The 14,882-nt window shown below is 47.6% G+C and overlaps 1 protein-coding gene across 1 annotated transcript in view; it reads left to right on the top strand.

Annotated features, from left to right (window-relative positions):
• Positions 1-14,882, top strand: part of LOC141069055 (collagenase 3-like) — a 72,641-nt gene that overhangs the window by 7,714 nt on the left and 50,045 nt on the right. Inside the window, exon 5 of the mRNA XM_073558354.1 lies at positions 12,419-12,589. Coding sequence (XP_073414455.1) covers positions 12,419-12,589 — 171 coding nt within the window. The remainder of the gene's footprint in view (positions 1-12,418; positions 12,590-14,882) is intronic.

Below are 14,882 nucleotides of genomic sequence, written 5' to 3'. Positions count from 1 at the left end.
TTCCACCTATAAAAGGTCATCAGGTGCTGTAGCTCATTGCTGGTAATACTGGTCATTCACTAACCAACCTTGCTGAAGAGAGGAGCTATCTGGAGCAGTTCTGTTGCAGCTTATCTGGAGCCTTGCTGTTTCTGTTGGAAGCTGTGTTCGGGTGCCTTACTTTGCGGTCCGGTGCATGACTGCAGAGCAAGCTAAGTGTTGTTCATTTTTCCCTGTCTGTTAATTTCCCTGGTGTTTTATTAGTACAGCGGTGAGGACCAGTGTCCGCACTTGCCAGTTCCCTAGTAAGGGATAGGTGCAGGGCAAGTGAGGGATTGAGGTATCCTGGTCGGCGACAAGTTGAAAGAACCTGTATAGGGAACGTGAGGCGAGTTCAGGGCTCTTCCTTAGGAGATTGCAGGAGGTGTCCACTTCCCCGTTCCCTATTATAGGGCCCACTGTTGTAATTGATTCCCCGGTGTCCCCTTGTCTGTCTTGTTGTTTTGTGAGCGACCGATCGCCGGGTCGCGTCACGCAGAGCCAGACATACCGTGACATTATTACCAACCTACCCATTTTTTCTGGTGAGCCGTGACCCAAATACAGGCCTTTGCCCAACTGCTTCAGTCCCTCATTGATGAGCTCATCATGGAGAGTCCCTGTCATGCTACATCTTGGGGGGAATGCCATCACCTATCGTTTTAGGCCTCCCTTGGTTGGAAAAACACAACTCGGTCATAGATTGGCGGTCTAGGGAAGTAGTCAGCTGGGATCAGTCGTGTGAGGGCTGCTGCCTGGGGGCTACTGTATCTGCCGTCTTTCTACAACCGTCCCCTTCTTCTCCATTGGGGGCAGCAGAGGTGCTGCCAGGGAGTAGGGGCAAGTCTCAACCCTCACCATTAGCCAACCCTGAGAGGTGGAGTCCTCATAGGAGGAGGGGTCGGAGGAGGGTGGTGGTTTCCTCTGTGAATTGCGGGGGTGTGAGTGTGGTGACACAGGGGAACGCCTCTGTTGTCAGTTCCTGGAAGAGTTCACCATCTTGTGGCAAACGTGTGTGTGGCAATAAACGTTCCACCAAAAACATCCAGTGGAAGTGTGCTGCTGGGTTCTGGAGTTCTCGGATGATCAGGCTGTATCGGGTGTCAGCCATCCTTGGCCCAGGAACTTACCAGCTGGAGCTACCCCCAATACTGCCCATACACAACTCATTCCCCAGGTCAGCACTCTGGAGATTTGTGGTGCCTCCGGAGCATACTGTTACGCCCACAGGGCGTGAAGATATATAGTGGACTCACTAGACCACTTATGGTGCAATGGTAGCTGTATACCCGATACACAAGAGACAGGAGAATGAGCTTCAAAAAACCAAGGATGTTTATTACAGGAAGCAAACAAATGGAAAAGGTGCCTGAGGGAAGAACCCTCTGGACCACGACACAAAATCACGTAGTGGAGCACCGGGCAAGGTGTACCCCTATACAGGGGCTCCCCCGTCACAACACCAGGTGACCTTAATGCCATGATACCCGCACCAGAGGGACGACCCATACAGACCGTATTGAGGAGGTGGCGAGAATCCCAGAAGTTCTGTGTAATCTCAGAGAGGCTGATCTAGCCGGCAATGGTATCTGGATGGTTCCGACAGGAAAGCCTTGGTCAGTCTGGGGTAGAAACCGGAGAGTCCAGAAGGATCCAAGAGAGGGAACTGCCAGCAGAGGATTCTGAGGAGACAGAGGTATTTAGAATAAAGCTAACAACAGCCTTCAGAACACAAAGCACAGCAGAGTGTGGCCTGAGTGGGAGGCAGAGATCCCACAGAATGAACACGTTGTTCAGGCACCTCCCTCAAGAGGAGGATGCCTTTTATGCACAGAACATCACAGCACAGACAGCCCTAATAGAGAATAGGTGCCCTGCTGTTTTAAGTATGTGCAGGAAGCGGGGCGCGCCTCCTAAGAGCATTACCAGGAGACCTGCCAAGAAGATGCAGGTTCTTAGCAGAGAAAGGAGCCGCTGATTGTCTGGAGCCACGGACAGGGTGAGTAGTAGCAGTGGAGCTGCGAGATAGGCGCTGGTCTCCCTGTGCAGAGGAGACCGGGCCTGCGGCTGAGGGCATGACAGTATCCTCCCCCTTACGCCCCCCTTCTTCAAACCTGCCAGGAACTTTCTGAGAAGTACCAGGGCATTAATGTTCTCCTCAGGCTCCCAGGATCTCTCCTCAGGACTGTATCCCTTCCAGTCAACCAGAAAGAGCGACCTGCCCCCTCTCTCTACATGGCCAGGATGTCTTTCACTTCATAGACATCCTCGGAACTGACAGGAGAAGGAAATTTACCTGGATCCTGGGTGAAGCGACTGAGAACAACTGGCTTCAGTAGGGAGACATGGAAGGAGTTATGGATCCGTACGGAGGCTGGCAACTTCAAACAATAGCACACATCATTGATCCGGGGGAGCACTTCAAAGGGACCAATGAAACAAGGAGCCAGTTTATAAGAAGGGACCTTAAGACGGATGTGCCTGGAAGACACCCATACCTTATCTCCGGGTTGGTAATGTGGCGGATCCAGACATCTCTTATCCGCATGCTCCTTGGTTCGAACCGATGCCTGCTCAAGTGAGGTCCTGGTCTCTGTCCAGTCCTTTGAGAAGTCCTTTGCCAGGGACTCAGCTGCAGGATTTCTGGAAGCAAGAGGCAGGGGAGTCGGGATCCTAGGATGCTGTTCATAAGCAATGAAAAGCGGAGAGTTAGAGGAGGACTCACCGACATGATTGAAGTATGAAAACTCCGCCCACGGCAGCAGGTTAGCCCAGTCGCTGTGGTGACCATTCACAAAGTGTCGCAGATAGTTTGTGAGGACTTGATTCACTCTCTCCACTTGGCTGTTAGATTGTGGGTGATAGGCCGAGGAGAAGTCCAGGGTGGCATCCAACAACTTACAGAGGGACCGCCAGAAGTGGGAAATGAACTGAACTCCCCTGTCAATGTGGAGTGGAAGTCCGTGAAGCCGAAGGACATGCTGAATGAAGAGCTCTGCGAGTTTAGGAGCGGAAGGAAGACCGGAGAGTGGAGTGAAGGGTCCCATCTTGGAGAATCGGTCAACAACAACCCAGATTACTCTACAACTGGATGATGCTGGCAGTTCCGTGATGAAGTCCATGGCAATGTGTTGCCAGGGAGCAGACGGAATCGGGAGCGGAAAGAGGCGACCGGCTGGCAGTTTCTTGGGTGTTTTATTACGAGCACAGGAGGGACAGGCTGCAACAAAGTCCAGAACATCTTGGCGCAAGGTGGACCACCAGTAGTGTCGAGATATTAGTTGTAATGTCTTCTTTTGATTGGTGTGTCTGGCAAGCTTAGAAGAATGACCCCAGCATAGAACTCTCCTCTTGTCTCTTTCAGTTACAAGTGTCTTACCGGGTGGGATCTGCGATAGTCTGACTGGAGCCACCGTGATCATCTTGGAGGGTTCAATGATATGCTGAGGCTCCTCTTCAAGGTCGTCTGACAGGAAGGACCTGGAAAGTGCATCGGCTTTGATATTCTTCTCTGCAGGACGGAAATGGAGAGAGAAATTGAAACAAGCAAAAAATGAAGACCAACGAGCCTGGCGAGGGTTGAGTCTTTGAGCTGACTTGAGGTAGGACAGGTTTTTATGATCTGTGTAAATGATGACAGGATGAACTGCGCCTTCAAGCAGATATCGCCATTCTTCTAAGGCTAACTTAATTGCCAGTAATTCTCTATCCCCAATTGAGTAGTTACGTTTGCAGGGCGAGAATGCTTTGGAAAAGAAACCACAGGTCACCATCTTACCAGTAGACAGTTTCTGTGTAAGGACAGCTCCGGCTCCAAATGACGGAGCGTCCACTTCCAGGAAAAACTGCTTGTTGATCATTGGTCTGTGAAGAGCCAGGGCAGTAGAGAAGGCTTGTTTAAGGGAAGTAAAAGCTGACTCGGCCTCAGGAGTCCAATCCCTTGGTTTGGCACCTTTACAAGTCAAGGCGGTGAGTGGTCTTACCAGGGAGGAGAAGTGAGGAATGAATTGCCGATAGTAATTGGTGAATCCCAGGAACCGCTGTATGGCCTTGATTCCCTCAGGTCGGGGCCTCTTAAGCACATCGGAAACCTTCTCTGGATCCATCTCGAGACCTGTATCAGAAATGATAAAGCCAAGAAAGGGTAAAGATCTCTGTTCAGACATTTCTCAAACTTCGCGTAGAGGCGATTCTCAATCGTTGAAGAACGAGACAAACATTCCTCCTGTGAGATGGTAAGTCAGGAGAAAATACAAGGATGTCGTCCAGATGCATCACCACACAAACATAGAGCAGGTCACGGAATACATCATTGACAAGCTCCTGGAAGAAGGCGGGCGCATTGCTTAATCCGAAGGGCATCACCCGATATTCGTAGTGACCATCTCGCGTGTTGAAGGCGGTTTTCCTCTCATCTCCAGATCGTATCCTGATGAGGTAGTAAGCCCCACGGAGATCCAACTTGGTAAAAATCCTGGAACCTCGAAGACGATCAAAGAGCTCTGGAATTAAGGGAAGAGGGTATCTGTTCTTTATTGTTATTAGATTGAGACCACGGTAGTATACACAAAGAGATCCATCTTTCTGCTTGACGAAGAATCCAGCTCCAGCTGGAGAAACCCTCGAGCCAAATTCTCCTTGATGTAATCAGACATGGCTTGAGTCTCAGTGGGAGAAAGAGGGTAGATCCTACCTCGAGGCGGAGATGATCTGGGGATTAGGTCGATGGGACAATCGTAAGGCCTGTGAGGGGGAAGAGTTTTGGCCTCCTTCTTGTCGAATACATCTGCGAAGGAGCAGTAGGCAGCGGGTAACCCGGCTAAGGCTGCAGGAGGATGCGAGGTTGAACCAGGCCGTACGAGTATGAGGCAGTGATTGTGACAAGACTGACCCCATTGAAGGACATCTCCTGACAGCCAATCCAGGACGGGTTCATGATGGCGCAGCCACGGAAGACCTAATTGAAACGGTGGAGACAGATTCGGTAACACAAAGAAGGCAATTCTCTCCTTGTGGAGTGCTCCGATTTGAAGCTCCACCTCTTCGGTGATACCAAGAATAGGATCTTTCAGGGGTCTTCCATCTACAGAAATGATATGCTGGGACTGCTGCAGAGGAGTGATAGGGATCCCGAACCGCCTGGCCACTGCTTGCTGGATGAAGTTTCCACCAGATCCAGAGTCCAGATAGGCCATCTCGGAGAACCGCACCTTTCCGAAGATCACCTGTATGGATATAGTTAGTGGAGGGGAGGAATCATTCTGACCTAGGGAGGCCTCTCTTACCTGTCCCAGGTGGAAGAGTTTCTCCGGCCTCTCCGTTCCACTGCATTGACTAGGAGCAGGGCGTCCACCATAACGATGCGGATTCCTAGCTGACATTTTCTCTTGCCTATTCCTCTCCACCTTAACGCGATCAAGCTCCATGAGTTCCTTCTTAGAGACTGGGGCAGGACAAGGCTGAAACCAAGGTTTCGGTGAAGAAGATGCAGGACGAGGAAATCGCTTCTCAGAATCCTCTCTCTGGAGCGCTCCTGGAGACGCAGGTCAATTCAAATGGTGAGGGATATGAGATCATCCAGTGTCTCAGGTAGGTCCCTGACTGCCAATTCATCCTTAATTCTTCCGGAGAATCCTCACCGGAAGGCTCCGACCAAAGGCTCATTGGTTCACTGGAGCTCTGAAGGCAGGGAATGAAAACGGATGGCATACTGACCGACAGAGAGCGAGCCCTGTTGCAAATTGAAGAGAGACTCCATGGCAGATGTGGCACGACCAGGCTCATCGAATATCTTGCGCAAGGTGTCCAGGAATACCTGCAGATCAGACATGATGGGATCATTCCGCTCCATTAGGGGGTTGAACCAGGCTAAAGCCTCTCCCTCCAGGTGTGAGGCAAAAAACAAAAATGTAACAAGCATTGGTTGAGAAATCCTATGCACAACTTGGGGTCACCATTGTAACAAGGAGGTTTGCAGAGACGAGGACTGGGTCCTGTAGTGGGCACAACCATAGGATGCAGTACTGGATGCTGAAGGACTGGGGAAGCAGCAACCAGCAGTACTTTAGTTAACTGGTCCTCCACAGAGGTCATGTAGTCCAACAAGCGGGTCTGCATCTCTAGTTGATGAGTGAGTTCCAGATGGAGCTCTGTTAGCTGGGAGGCGTTGTTGGGCTCGGCTGCCTGTAGAGTAGACAGGTGGGTATCCAAGGTTTGCATAAAGGCCACTAGCTGATCCTGACTCTGTCGAAGCACAGCCAGCTCTCCCTGGGCTGAGTATCGGGTATCAGTGGAGTCCATGGCCTGAACAAACTGTTATGCCCACAGGGCGTGAAGATATATAGTGGACTCACTAGACCCCTTTTGGTGCAGTGTTAACTGTATACCCAATACACAAGAGACAGGAGAATGAGCTTCAAAAAACCAAGGATGTTTATTACAAGAAGCAAATGAATGGAAAAGGTGCCTGAGGGAAGAACCCTCTGGACCACGACACAGAATCACGTAGTGGAGCACCGGGCAAGGTGTACCCCTATACAGGGGCTCCCCTGTCACAACACCAGGTGACCTTAATGCCGCGATACCCGGACCAGAGGGACGACCCATACAGACCGTATTGAGGAGATGGCGAGAATCCCGGAAGTTCTGTGTAATCTCAGAGAGGCTGATCTAGCCGGCAATGGTATCTGGATGGTTCTGACAGGAGAGCCTTGGTCAGTCTGGGGTAGAAACCGGAGTGTCCAGAAGGATCCAAGAGAGGGAACTGACAGCAGATGATTCTGAGGAGACAGAGGTATTTAAAATAAAGCTAACAACAGCCTTCAGAACACAGAGCACAGCAGAGTGTGGCCTGAGTGGGAGGCAGAGATCCCACAGAATGAACACGTTGTTCAGGCACCTCCCTCAAGAGAAGGATGCCTTTTATGCACAGAACATCACAGCACAGACAGCCCTAATAGAGAATAGGTGCCCTGCTGTTTTAAGTATGTGCAGGAAGCGGGGGGGGCCTCCTAAGAGCATTACCAGGAGACCTGCTAAGAGGATGCAGGTTCTTAGCAGAGAAAGGAGCCGCTGATTGTCTGGAGCCACGGACAGGATGAGTAGTAGCAGTGGAGCTGCGAGATAGGCACCGGTCTCCCTGCGCAGCAGAGACCGGGCCTGAGGCTGAGGGCATGACACATATGTTGCCACTTCCATCTGCCCACGTTTGCCATAAACCTGAGAGTCAGGTGGTTGCTGAGCTGAACTCTGGTGGATCTAGGCATCCTCACCGTAGGTGGTTTTCTGGTGAGGTGTAGTGTTGAGGGTCCAGAGGCCCCTCATTGAAGGAGGGATACTGTCACGATCCATTTTTAGATCTGTCAGACTCTGGATTCTCTGATATAACCTTTTTTCCTTTCAGGCCATGGGGGGTTAATATTAGTTTTTCCCCTGGTGGCCGGTGGTGTTACTACAACTGTAGTTGCTCTGCTGCTGGCTTCCTCCCGGTGGCCGCCGGTGTTACTACATGTTTAATTAGCCAGCAGGTGATGAGCACCCCCCTTCTTCCTGTAAAAGGTCGCCAGGTGCTGTAGCTCATTGTTGGTAATACTGGTCATTCACTAACCAACCTTGCTGAAGAGAGGAGCTATCTGGAGCAGTTCTGTTGCAGCTTATCTGCAGCCTTGGTGTTTCTGCTGGAAGCTGTGTTCGGGTGCCTTACTCTGCAGTCCGGTGCATGACTGCAGTGCAAGCTAAGTGTTGGTCATTTTTCCCTGTCTGTTAATTTCCCTGGTGTTTTAATAGTACAGCGGTGAGGACCAGTGTCCGCACTTGCCAGTTCCCTAGTAAGGGATTGGTGCAGGGCAAGTGAGGGACTGAGGTATCCTGGTCGGCAACAGGTTAAAAGAACCTGTATAGGGAACGTGAGAGTTCAGGGCTCTTCCTTAGGAGATTGCAGGAGGTGTCCACTTCCCCGTTCCCTATTATAGGGCCCACCGTTGTAATTCTTTCCCCGATGTCCCCTTGTCTGTCTTGTTGTTTTGTGACCGACCGATCGTCGGGTCGCATCACGCAGAGCCAGACATACCGTGATAATATGCTGCTTTTCTGGAGTGGCTGCCAGCTGCTATTTGGGATGATTTAGCGAATCCTGCTTTGAGCAGGGGGTTGGACCAGACGGCCCAGGAGGTCCCTTCCAACTCTACGATTCTATGATTCTATGATTCTATTTGTAGGCTGGGAAGGGCCAATATTCATGGCCCTTTCCCAGTCTGAAAATACTAACCATCAGCTGTCTGCTTTAGCTTGGCTGGTTATCAAAAATGGGAGGGATTTCACACCTTTTTTAATTATTTATTTTTGATAACCAGCCAAGATAAAGCTGACAGCTTAAGGTTGCAGCTCATAGCTGTCAGCTTTACCTGTGCTAGTTATCAACAATGTATTTTTGCTTTTTGTGTTTTTACATAATGCTCCAGAGCTTACTTTACATGTATTTTTGGAATCAATATATACATAATTGAAAAACAATGGGGTGGGATCCACCTTAATTTTCCTAACCAGCTGTGGGAAAACCGACAGCTGGGGGCTAGTGTTGGTGTGGCCAATATCCATTAAGCTTCCCAGGCTATTAATATCAGTATATTTGGCTGTATATTTGCTAAGAGTACTTGCTTTAGTCTTTGTTTGGTATTTAGTTATTTACTTTACTCACTCTGTGATCTATTTTTTGTTCAGCACACTTCATCTCTTGTGGGTAATTCATACTCTGCGCTGCCTTCCGATTCTTTAGAAGCAACTTGATGGCCATTTAGGCATTCTAGATCTAAGTTGCCATCTCCTAGTCTATGGTTAGGGCTCTCCTGCACCCAGAGGCAACACTAGGAACCGCAGATTCAGGATATCTAGTCTGTACAGGACCTGGCAGGGTCATTTGCAGTTTTTATTGTACAGTAGTGTTCAAAATAATAGCATTGTATTCAAAAAATGAGTTAATCACAAAATCTTTATACTAGTTTTTATTTCCATGCATTGGGAACATTGCGCACTGTTTTCTAATTCAAACATGGAGAGAATTGTATATAATTTTTGACTACTTTACAGAAAATAACAAATAATGTCCATTGTGCTGTTCTAAAAAATAGCAGTGTCTGCATTTGTCTTTACAAGCTCACAATATTTACTATTTTTTGAGGACTTCGCATTCCTGTGACTCACTAACCTAATATTCAGTTGCATACCCACAGTTTTTTAGAACTGCTTCACATCTATGTTGCATAGAGTCAACCAACTTCTGGCACCTGTCAATTGTTATTCCAGCACAGGATGGTTTGACTACACTCCACAATATTTTGTAATTTGTTGGCTTTTCCTCAGAAACAGGATTATTACTGTCACATGACAAGTATTCTATTGGATTAAGGTTTGGGGATTGGGCTGGTCACTCCATAGCCTCAATTTTGTTGGACTGGAACCAAGATTTTGCTCTTATACTGGTGTGTTTAAGGTCGTTGTCATGTTGAAACACACATTTCAAGTGCACATCCTCTTCAGCATAACGCAACACGACCTCTTCAAGCATTTTAGTATATGCAAACTGGTTCATGATCCCTGACATGTGGTAAATAGGTCCGACACCAAAGTAAGAGAAACATGTCCATATCATGATGCTGGCACCACCATGCTTCACTGTCTTCAGAGTGTACTGTGGCTTGAATGCAGAGTTTGGGGGTCATCTAATGAACTGTCTGCGGCCTTTGGACCCGAAAAGAACAATTTTACTTACATTAGTCCACAAAATGTTTCTCCATTTCTCTTTAGGCTAGTTGCTGTGTTCTTCCGCAAATTGTATCCGCTTCAGTACATGTCTATGTTTTAGGCCTCTTTCACACTTCCGTTTTTCACAATCAGTCAAGATCCGCCAATTTTGAAAAAAAACAGATCCGCCATTTTTCTTTGCGGATCTGTTTTTTCCCCATTGACTTTCATTATTGGCGGATCCTGACTGATTGCCATCCGTTGCATCCGTCTTTTTGAGAGTCCGCCACAATGTTAGTGTCCGTCAACATCCTCAAAGATGTCCAAACGGAGCTTGCAACGTTTTTTTGGCTGGCGGATCCTCCAGACACTGAATTAACCCTAAAATCTGTCTGGGTGCCGGACAAAAAAAAATATTCTCTCTCTCTTCCCCCCTCCCGGCCAGCGACATTTTCAGGATCCGTCTAAAAACGGATCCTGTGCCGTCCGTTCACATCAGTTGAGAATGGATCCGCTTGTCTACCTTTTTGGCGGATTGTAACTGATGCAAATAACTGAAGTGTGAAAGAGGCCTTAACAGTTGGACTTTGCAGGTTCTTTATGCTAAGAGATTAGCGTCACACTGGCGTCTTCTAACTGTTACAGTCCTCACAGGTCACTTGAGACTGTTTTTGATCATCCTGGAGCCGATCATTGGCTGAGCCTTTGCCATTCTGGCTATTCTTCCATCCATTCGAACGGTAGTCTTCTGTTTTCTTCCACTTCTCTCAAGTTTGGCTTTCCATTTTAAAGCATTGGAGATCATTTTAGCTGAACAGCCGATCATTGTCTGAACTTCTTTAAGTTTTACCCTCTTCAATCAACTTTTAATCAAAGTATGCTGTTCTTCTGAACAAGGTTTCGAACGACCCACATTTCTCAGGCTTTCAAGGAGAAATGCATGTACAACATGTCCAGGCTTCACCCTTAAAAAAGGGCCACGTGATTCACGCCTGTTTCTTCACAGAATGATTGACCTCACTATATGAACTCCACACTGCTATTATATTGAACACCCCCCTTTCAATTAATACGGTAATTCTAATACACAGACTCAAAAACATGCAGATCATGAATGCAGAGTCTGGGGGGTTTCTTAGAATGTACTGCACTAATTGGTAAATTGTTTGACATGTGGTAATATAATTTATACCAAAAACAGTGATTAACCTGGTTAGTCATAGCGGAGTGTTATTATTTTGAACACTTGTGGCGCCCCCAGGAGTACGGTCGCCACACTGGCTTTGCCTTCCTCCAGGGGAGGGTAATGCCAGGCTTGGAGGCAATGATGGGACTCTCTCACAGTCAATCCATGCATACAACACAGTTTCACTACTGACCAGCAGGGGGAGCTCTGACCCAGGTTTGAGGGGAGGAGTGATCCCTGAGGGCCAGGAGGAAGTAGAGTTAGTTAGTCTGCGGAGGGTAAAGTGTGCAGACGGGAGAATACGAAGCTGGAGGTTGAGCTGCACCAGGCGAGCTCCCTCAGCTTGAGAACGCACAGAACTGGAGTCGGGTCTCCACGGTGGTACGGGTACTAACGGTCCTGCCACAGATACCCGAGGGGTAGGAGGCTGTAGATGCCCTGCTCCCACCAAAGACTTGAGGCACAACAGCGAAACGGATAGAGAGCCGGGGATTCAGAGAGTGAGAGGAGTCCCAGAGAGAGAGGCTACAGCTGTCTGCCATGCAAGGAGAGTTCTAGGAACATCTGATAGGAGGAACTTCAGAGTAACTAAGTACTGGAGTACTTCACACACACAGCGCTATTAAGGAGACTGCACAGCCCGTCTGTGAGAGAGAATTCCTGAGTTGCTTCCAGGCTAGCCTGCTCAATACCATCTGTAATCAGGACCCTTGTCTGCAGGTACCAAGTAAAGGTACTGAAATTGCACCCCGCTGTGCTGTGTCTGCTTCCTAACCTGTCGGCACTGCTACATCACCGTGCCCATCACTTATACACTGCCCTAGGGTTACAGCTTCACTTGTGGGGAGCTACACCATCTAAGCTGCAACACACCATCAGCCCCAGAGGATCTGCATGCAGCGTTGGCTAACATCTCACTTGCCAAATACCACGGCTGGCGTCACGAACTTTACATTACAAACAAACACCACCACCATTGATATTGGGCGCCCAGGGCCACGGACCGGGTCACCGCTGCTGTGACACATTCCCCTGACACCGGCCCGGTACCGAGTACCCCACAGCCCTGGGAGGGCGACCCACACTACTTTATAGCCTATTTTCCCGAGTGAGTTGGTATAGCAGCTCATTAGTGCAGAACTGACCAAATTTTTACTGAAAAAAATCACTTGTATTGATTGATGCAAAGCTTGTTGAAATGACAGTGACCATTTAAGAATAAATTGACAAGTGAATGTTACTAGGTGGAGATGGGTCTTATAGAGTAAGACATAAGAAGTAACAGTGTAAGGACATGGTGGAGATATACATTTTGACAAGGAAATTGTAATACCCAGTTGTCAATTTATTCTGACTTATTTTCATATTTTCTAGACGAATGGAAAGAAGTAGGTTCGTCCAGATTGCTATTTCAAATAGAATGCGATTATTTGCTGTCAGGAGAGCTACAAGCAACTTGTCTTTGTCTTTTTTCAGGTATCAACATTTTCTTGGTTGCCCTTCATGAACTGGGCCATGCTCTAGGACTGGAGCATTCAAGATACGTGCAAGCCATAATGTATCCAACTCTATCAGAGAATGTATTTGTGGACCCCACCAAGTTTAAACTATTTAAAGATGATGTTGACGGCATCCAAGCTCTGTATGGTAATTTTTTTCTTACATATTTGGATGGTTCAGTTTTGCAGACATGTACATTTTTCAAGTGCCCCAGCAAGCTTTAATGCTTTCTCAAGTCCACAGTTAACAATCTTCATTGTTCATTCCACTTGACGGAGAAAGAGGACTTGACCTCATGCGTCACCTATTGGAAGTAAAGGAAAACGAACGGTATCACTTATGCGCTGCTGAGATGGAATATTCTTTAAAAAGGATTTTAAGGATTATTCCATCTCAGCAGCGCATAAGTGATCCCTCCATTTGTAAGTATGAGATCTAAAATTGACTTTTTGAGAGGCCTCTGACTGGGGTCTAAAGGGTAACATTTCTCAACATAGAGACAGACATGGCTTTCTGAAGAGATAATTTACGTATTTAATTTCCAAGAGGTGCATTGCACGGCCTTATAAGCCTCCTTACTCTAGCATATCAGGCATGACAATCTCCATGTGGAGAAACATTACCCCTTAGACTCCACTTGAGAGATTACACAGAGACTGCACCAGCAGCCTCTTACAACTTAGAATACTAGGGCTATTGCTATCTTATATCACCTGGGATTTTAGTATAAACCCTCCAGCAATATGAACATTAGGAATTAATTGCTAGGGATAATTAGCTCAGATTATAAACTAATCTAGATACAATTTTACACTATCTGGCATATTAAAGGGAATCTGTCACCTCCCTGGGATTTGTATAACCAATTAATATGGGCATACAGGTGACAGAAATGTTACACTAGTCCTACCTGTATGCCTCATATTAGCAGTATTTTTGTTGAGAAAGCTTATTTTCTTTCCTTATGCTAATGATTTCTTCGAGGCTCTGGGGTGTGCGATGCCTGGAAGAAATCCCTGCCTCCTGTCTTCATTGTAATATCATCCCCTTCCCATGCACGTCCATACAATTTCATCTATGGGCAGTGTATTCAGGCATGTCACACATGGTTCCTAGCAGTGACTATGCATGGAGGAAGTGGGAAGAGCACCTTATCATTGCACACTCCAGAGGTCACTGGAGCGGAAGTCGCCGGCGCCTGCGCAGAAAACTACTGAATACACTGCCCATTGAAGGATAGAAAGGGTACATATTGTGGAGGGAGTGCAGGGCACAGGTGTGGGATTCCGGCGCCACAACTGCATGTCACAGGGCACTATGACGCTTATGGGAGGGGGGATGTTATAATGTTATAATGTAGACCGGAAGCAGAGATTTTTTCCAGGCACCGTATGTCCCAGAGTCTGGAAGAAATCATTAACACAACTAAATAAAATATGTTTTCTCATTAACAAGACTGCTAATATGAGGGATACAGGTAGGACTAGCTTAACTTTCCTATTAACTGTATGCCCATTTTAATAGCTAAGACACATCTCAGGGGGTGACAGATTCCTTTTAGAAAATCTCCACCGATCTGGTACTGGCGACCTATCCAAAGGATAGGTCATTAATGTTATAAAGCTAGACAAGACCTTTAAACACTAAAGGAATGGGGATTTTGTTTGAAGGATGAGGAAGAAAAACATATTGAATTATTGCTTAAGTTAACAAAAAACATAGCTTACCCTTTGGCTAAATACTGTTGACACTATAGTAATGTGAATGCTATAGAGATTAATAGTAACCAAATAGCAAATTAATAACTTTAACTTTTATACAGCTCTTCCTCTTCAAGGCTGCACTGTCAACTGGGTTTGACTGCCAACGTCATGCTGATTGATAGCTGGCACCCCGCAGTTAGGCAGCAGCAAGACTGCTGTCAATCAGCATAACAACAGCAGTCATGTCCTGTCAACAGATCAGAGCAGAAGAGAAGTCGTTACCCTGTTGATATGATGTAAGTGGAAGCTGCAGAGTCACTGGTAGGAGTGGTTCATGACCATAGTGTCCCTGCAAAGATTGGCGCATGGCACAACGTTCAGATAGGTAGCAACTACTTGAATGCTAGTTCTTTGGCCCATCGTAAAAAATAAAGTATCCAGGAAAACGCCTTTAAATGTTTAACCCCTTTCTGACATCTGATGTACTATCCCGTCCACGGTACCCGGGCCCGTATGAACGGGGACGGGATAGTACATCAGCGCAACCAGCGGCGCTCACGGGGAAGTGCCGCTGATCGTGGCCGGATGTCAGCTGAATATCACAGCTGACACCCAGCACTATGTGTCAGGGGCGGTCACGGACCGCCCCCGGCACATTAACCCCTGGCACACTGCGATCAAACATGATCACAGTGTACCGAGGGCACAGGAAGAATCACGCAGAGAGGGGGCTTCCT

The sequence above is a fragment of the Dendrobates tinctorius genome, unplaced genomic scaffold (genome assembly GCF_039654945.1).
Source record: "Dendrobates tinctorius isolate UK_male_01 unplaced genomic scaffold, ASM3965494v1 ptg000256l, whole genome shotgun sequence".
Classification (NCBI taxonomy): Eukaryota; Metazoa; Chordata; class Amphibia; order Anura; family Dendrobatidae; genus Dendrobates; species Dendrobates tinctorius.
Note: the sequence above shows the minus strand (reverse complement) of the source record. Positions and strands in the feature narration are given on the sequence as shown.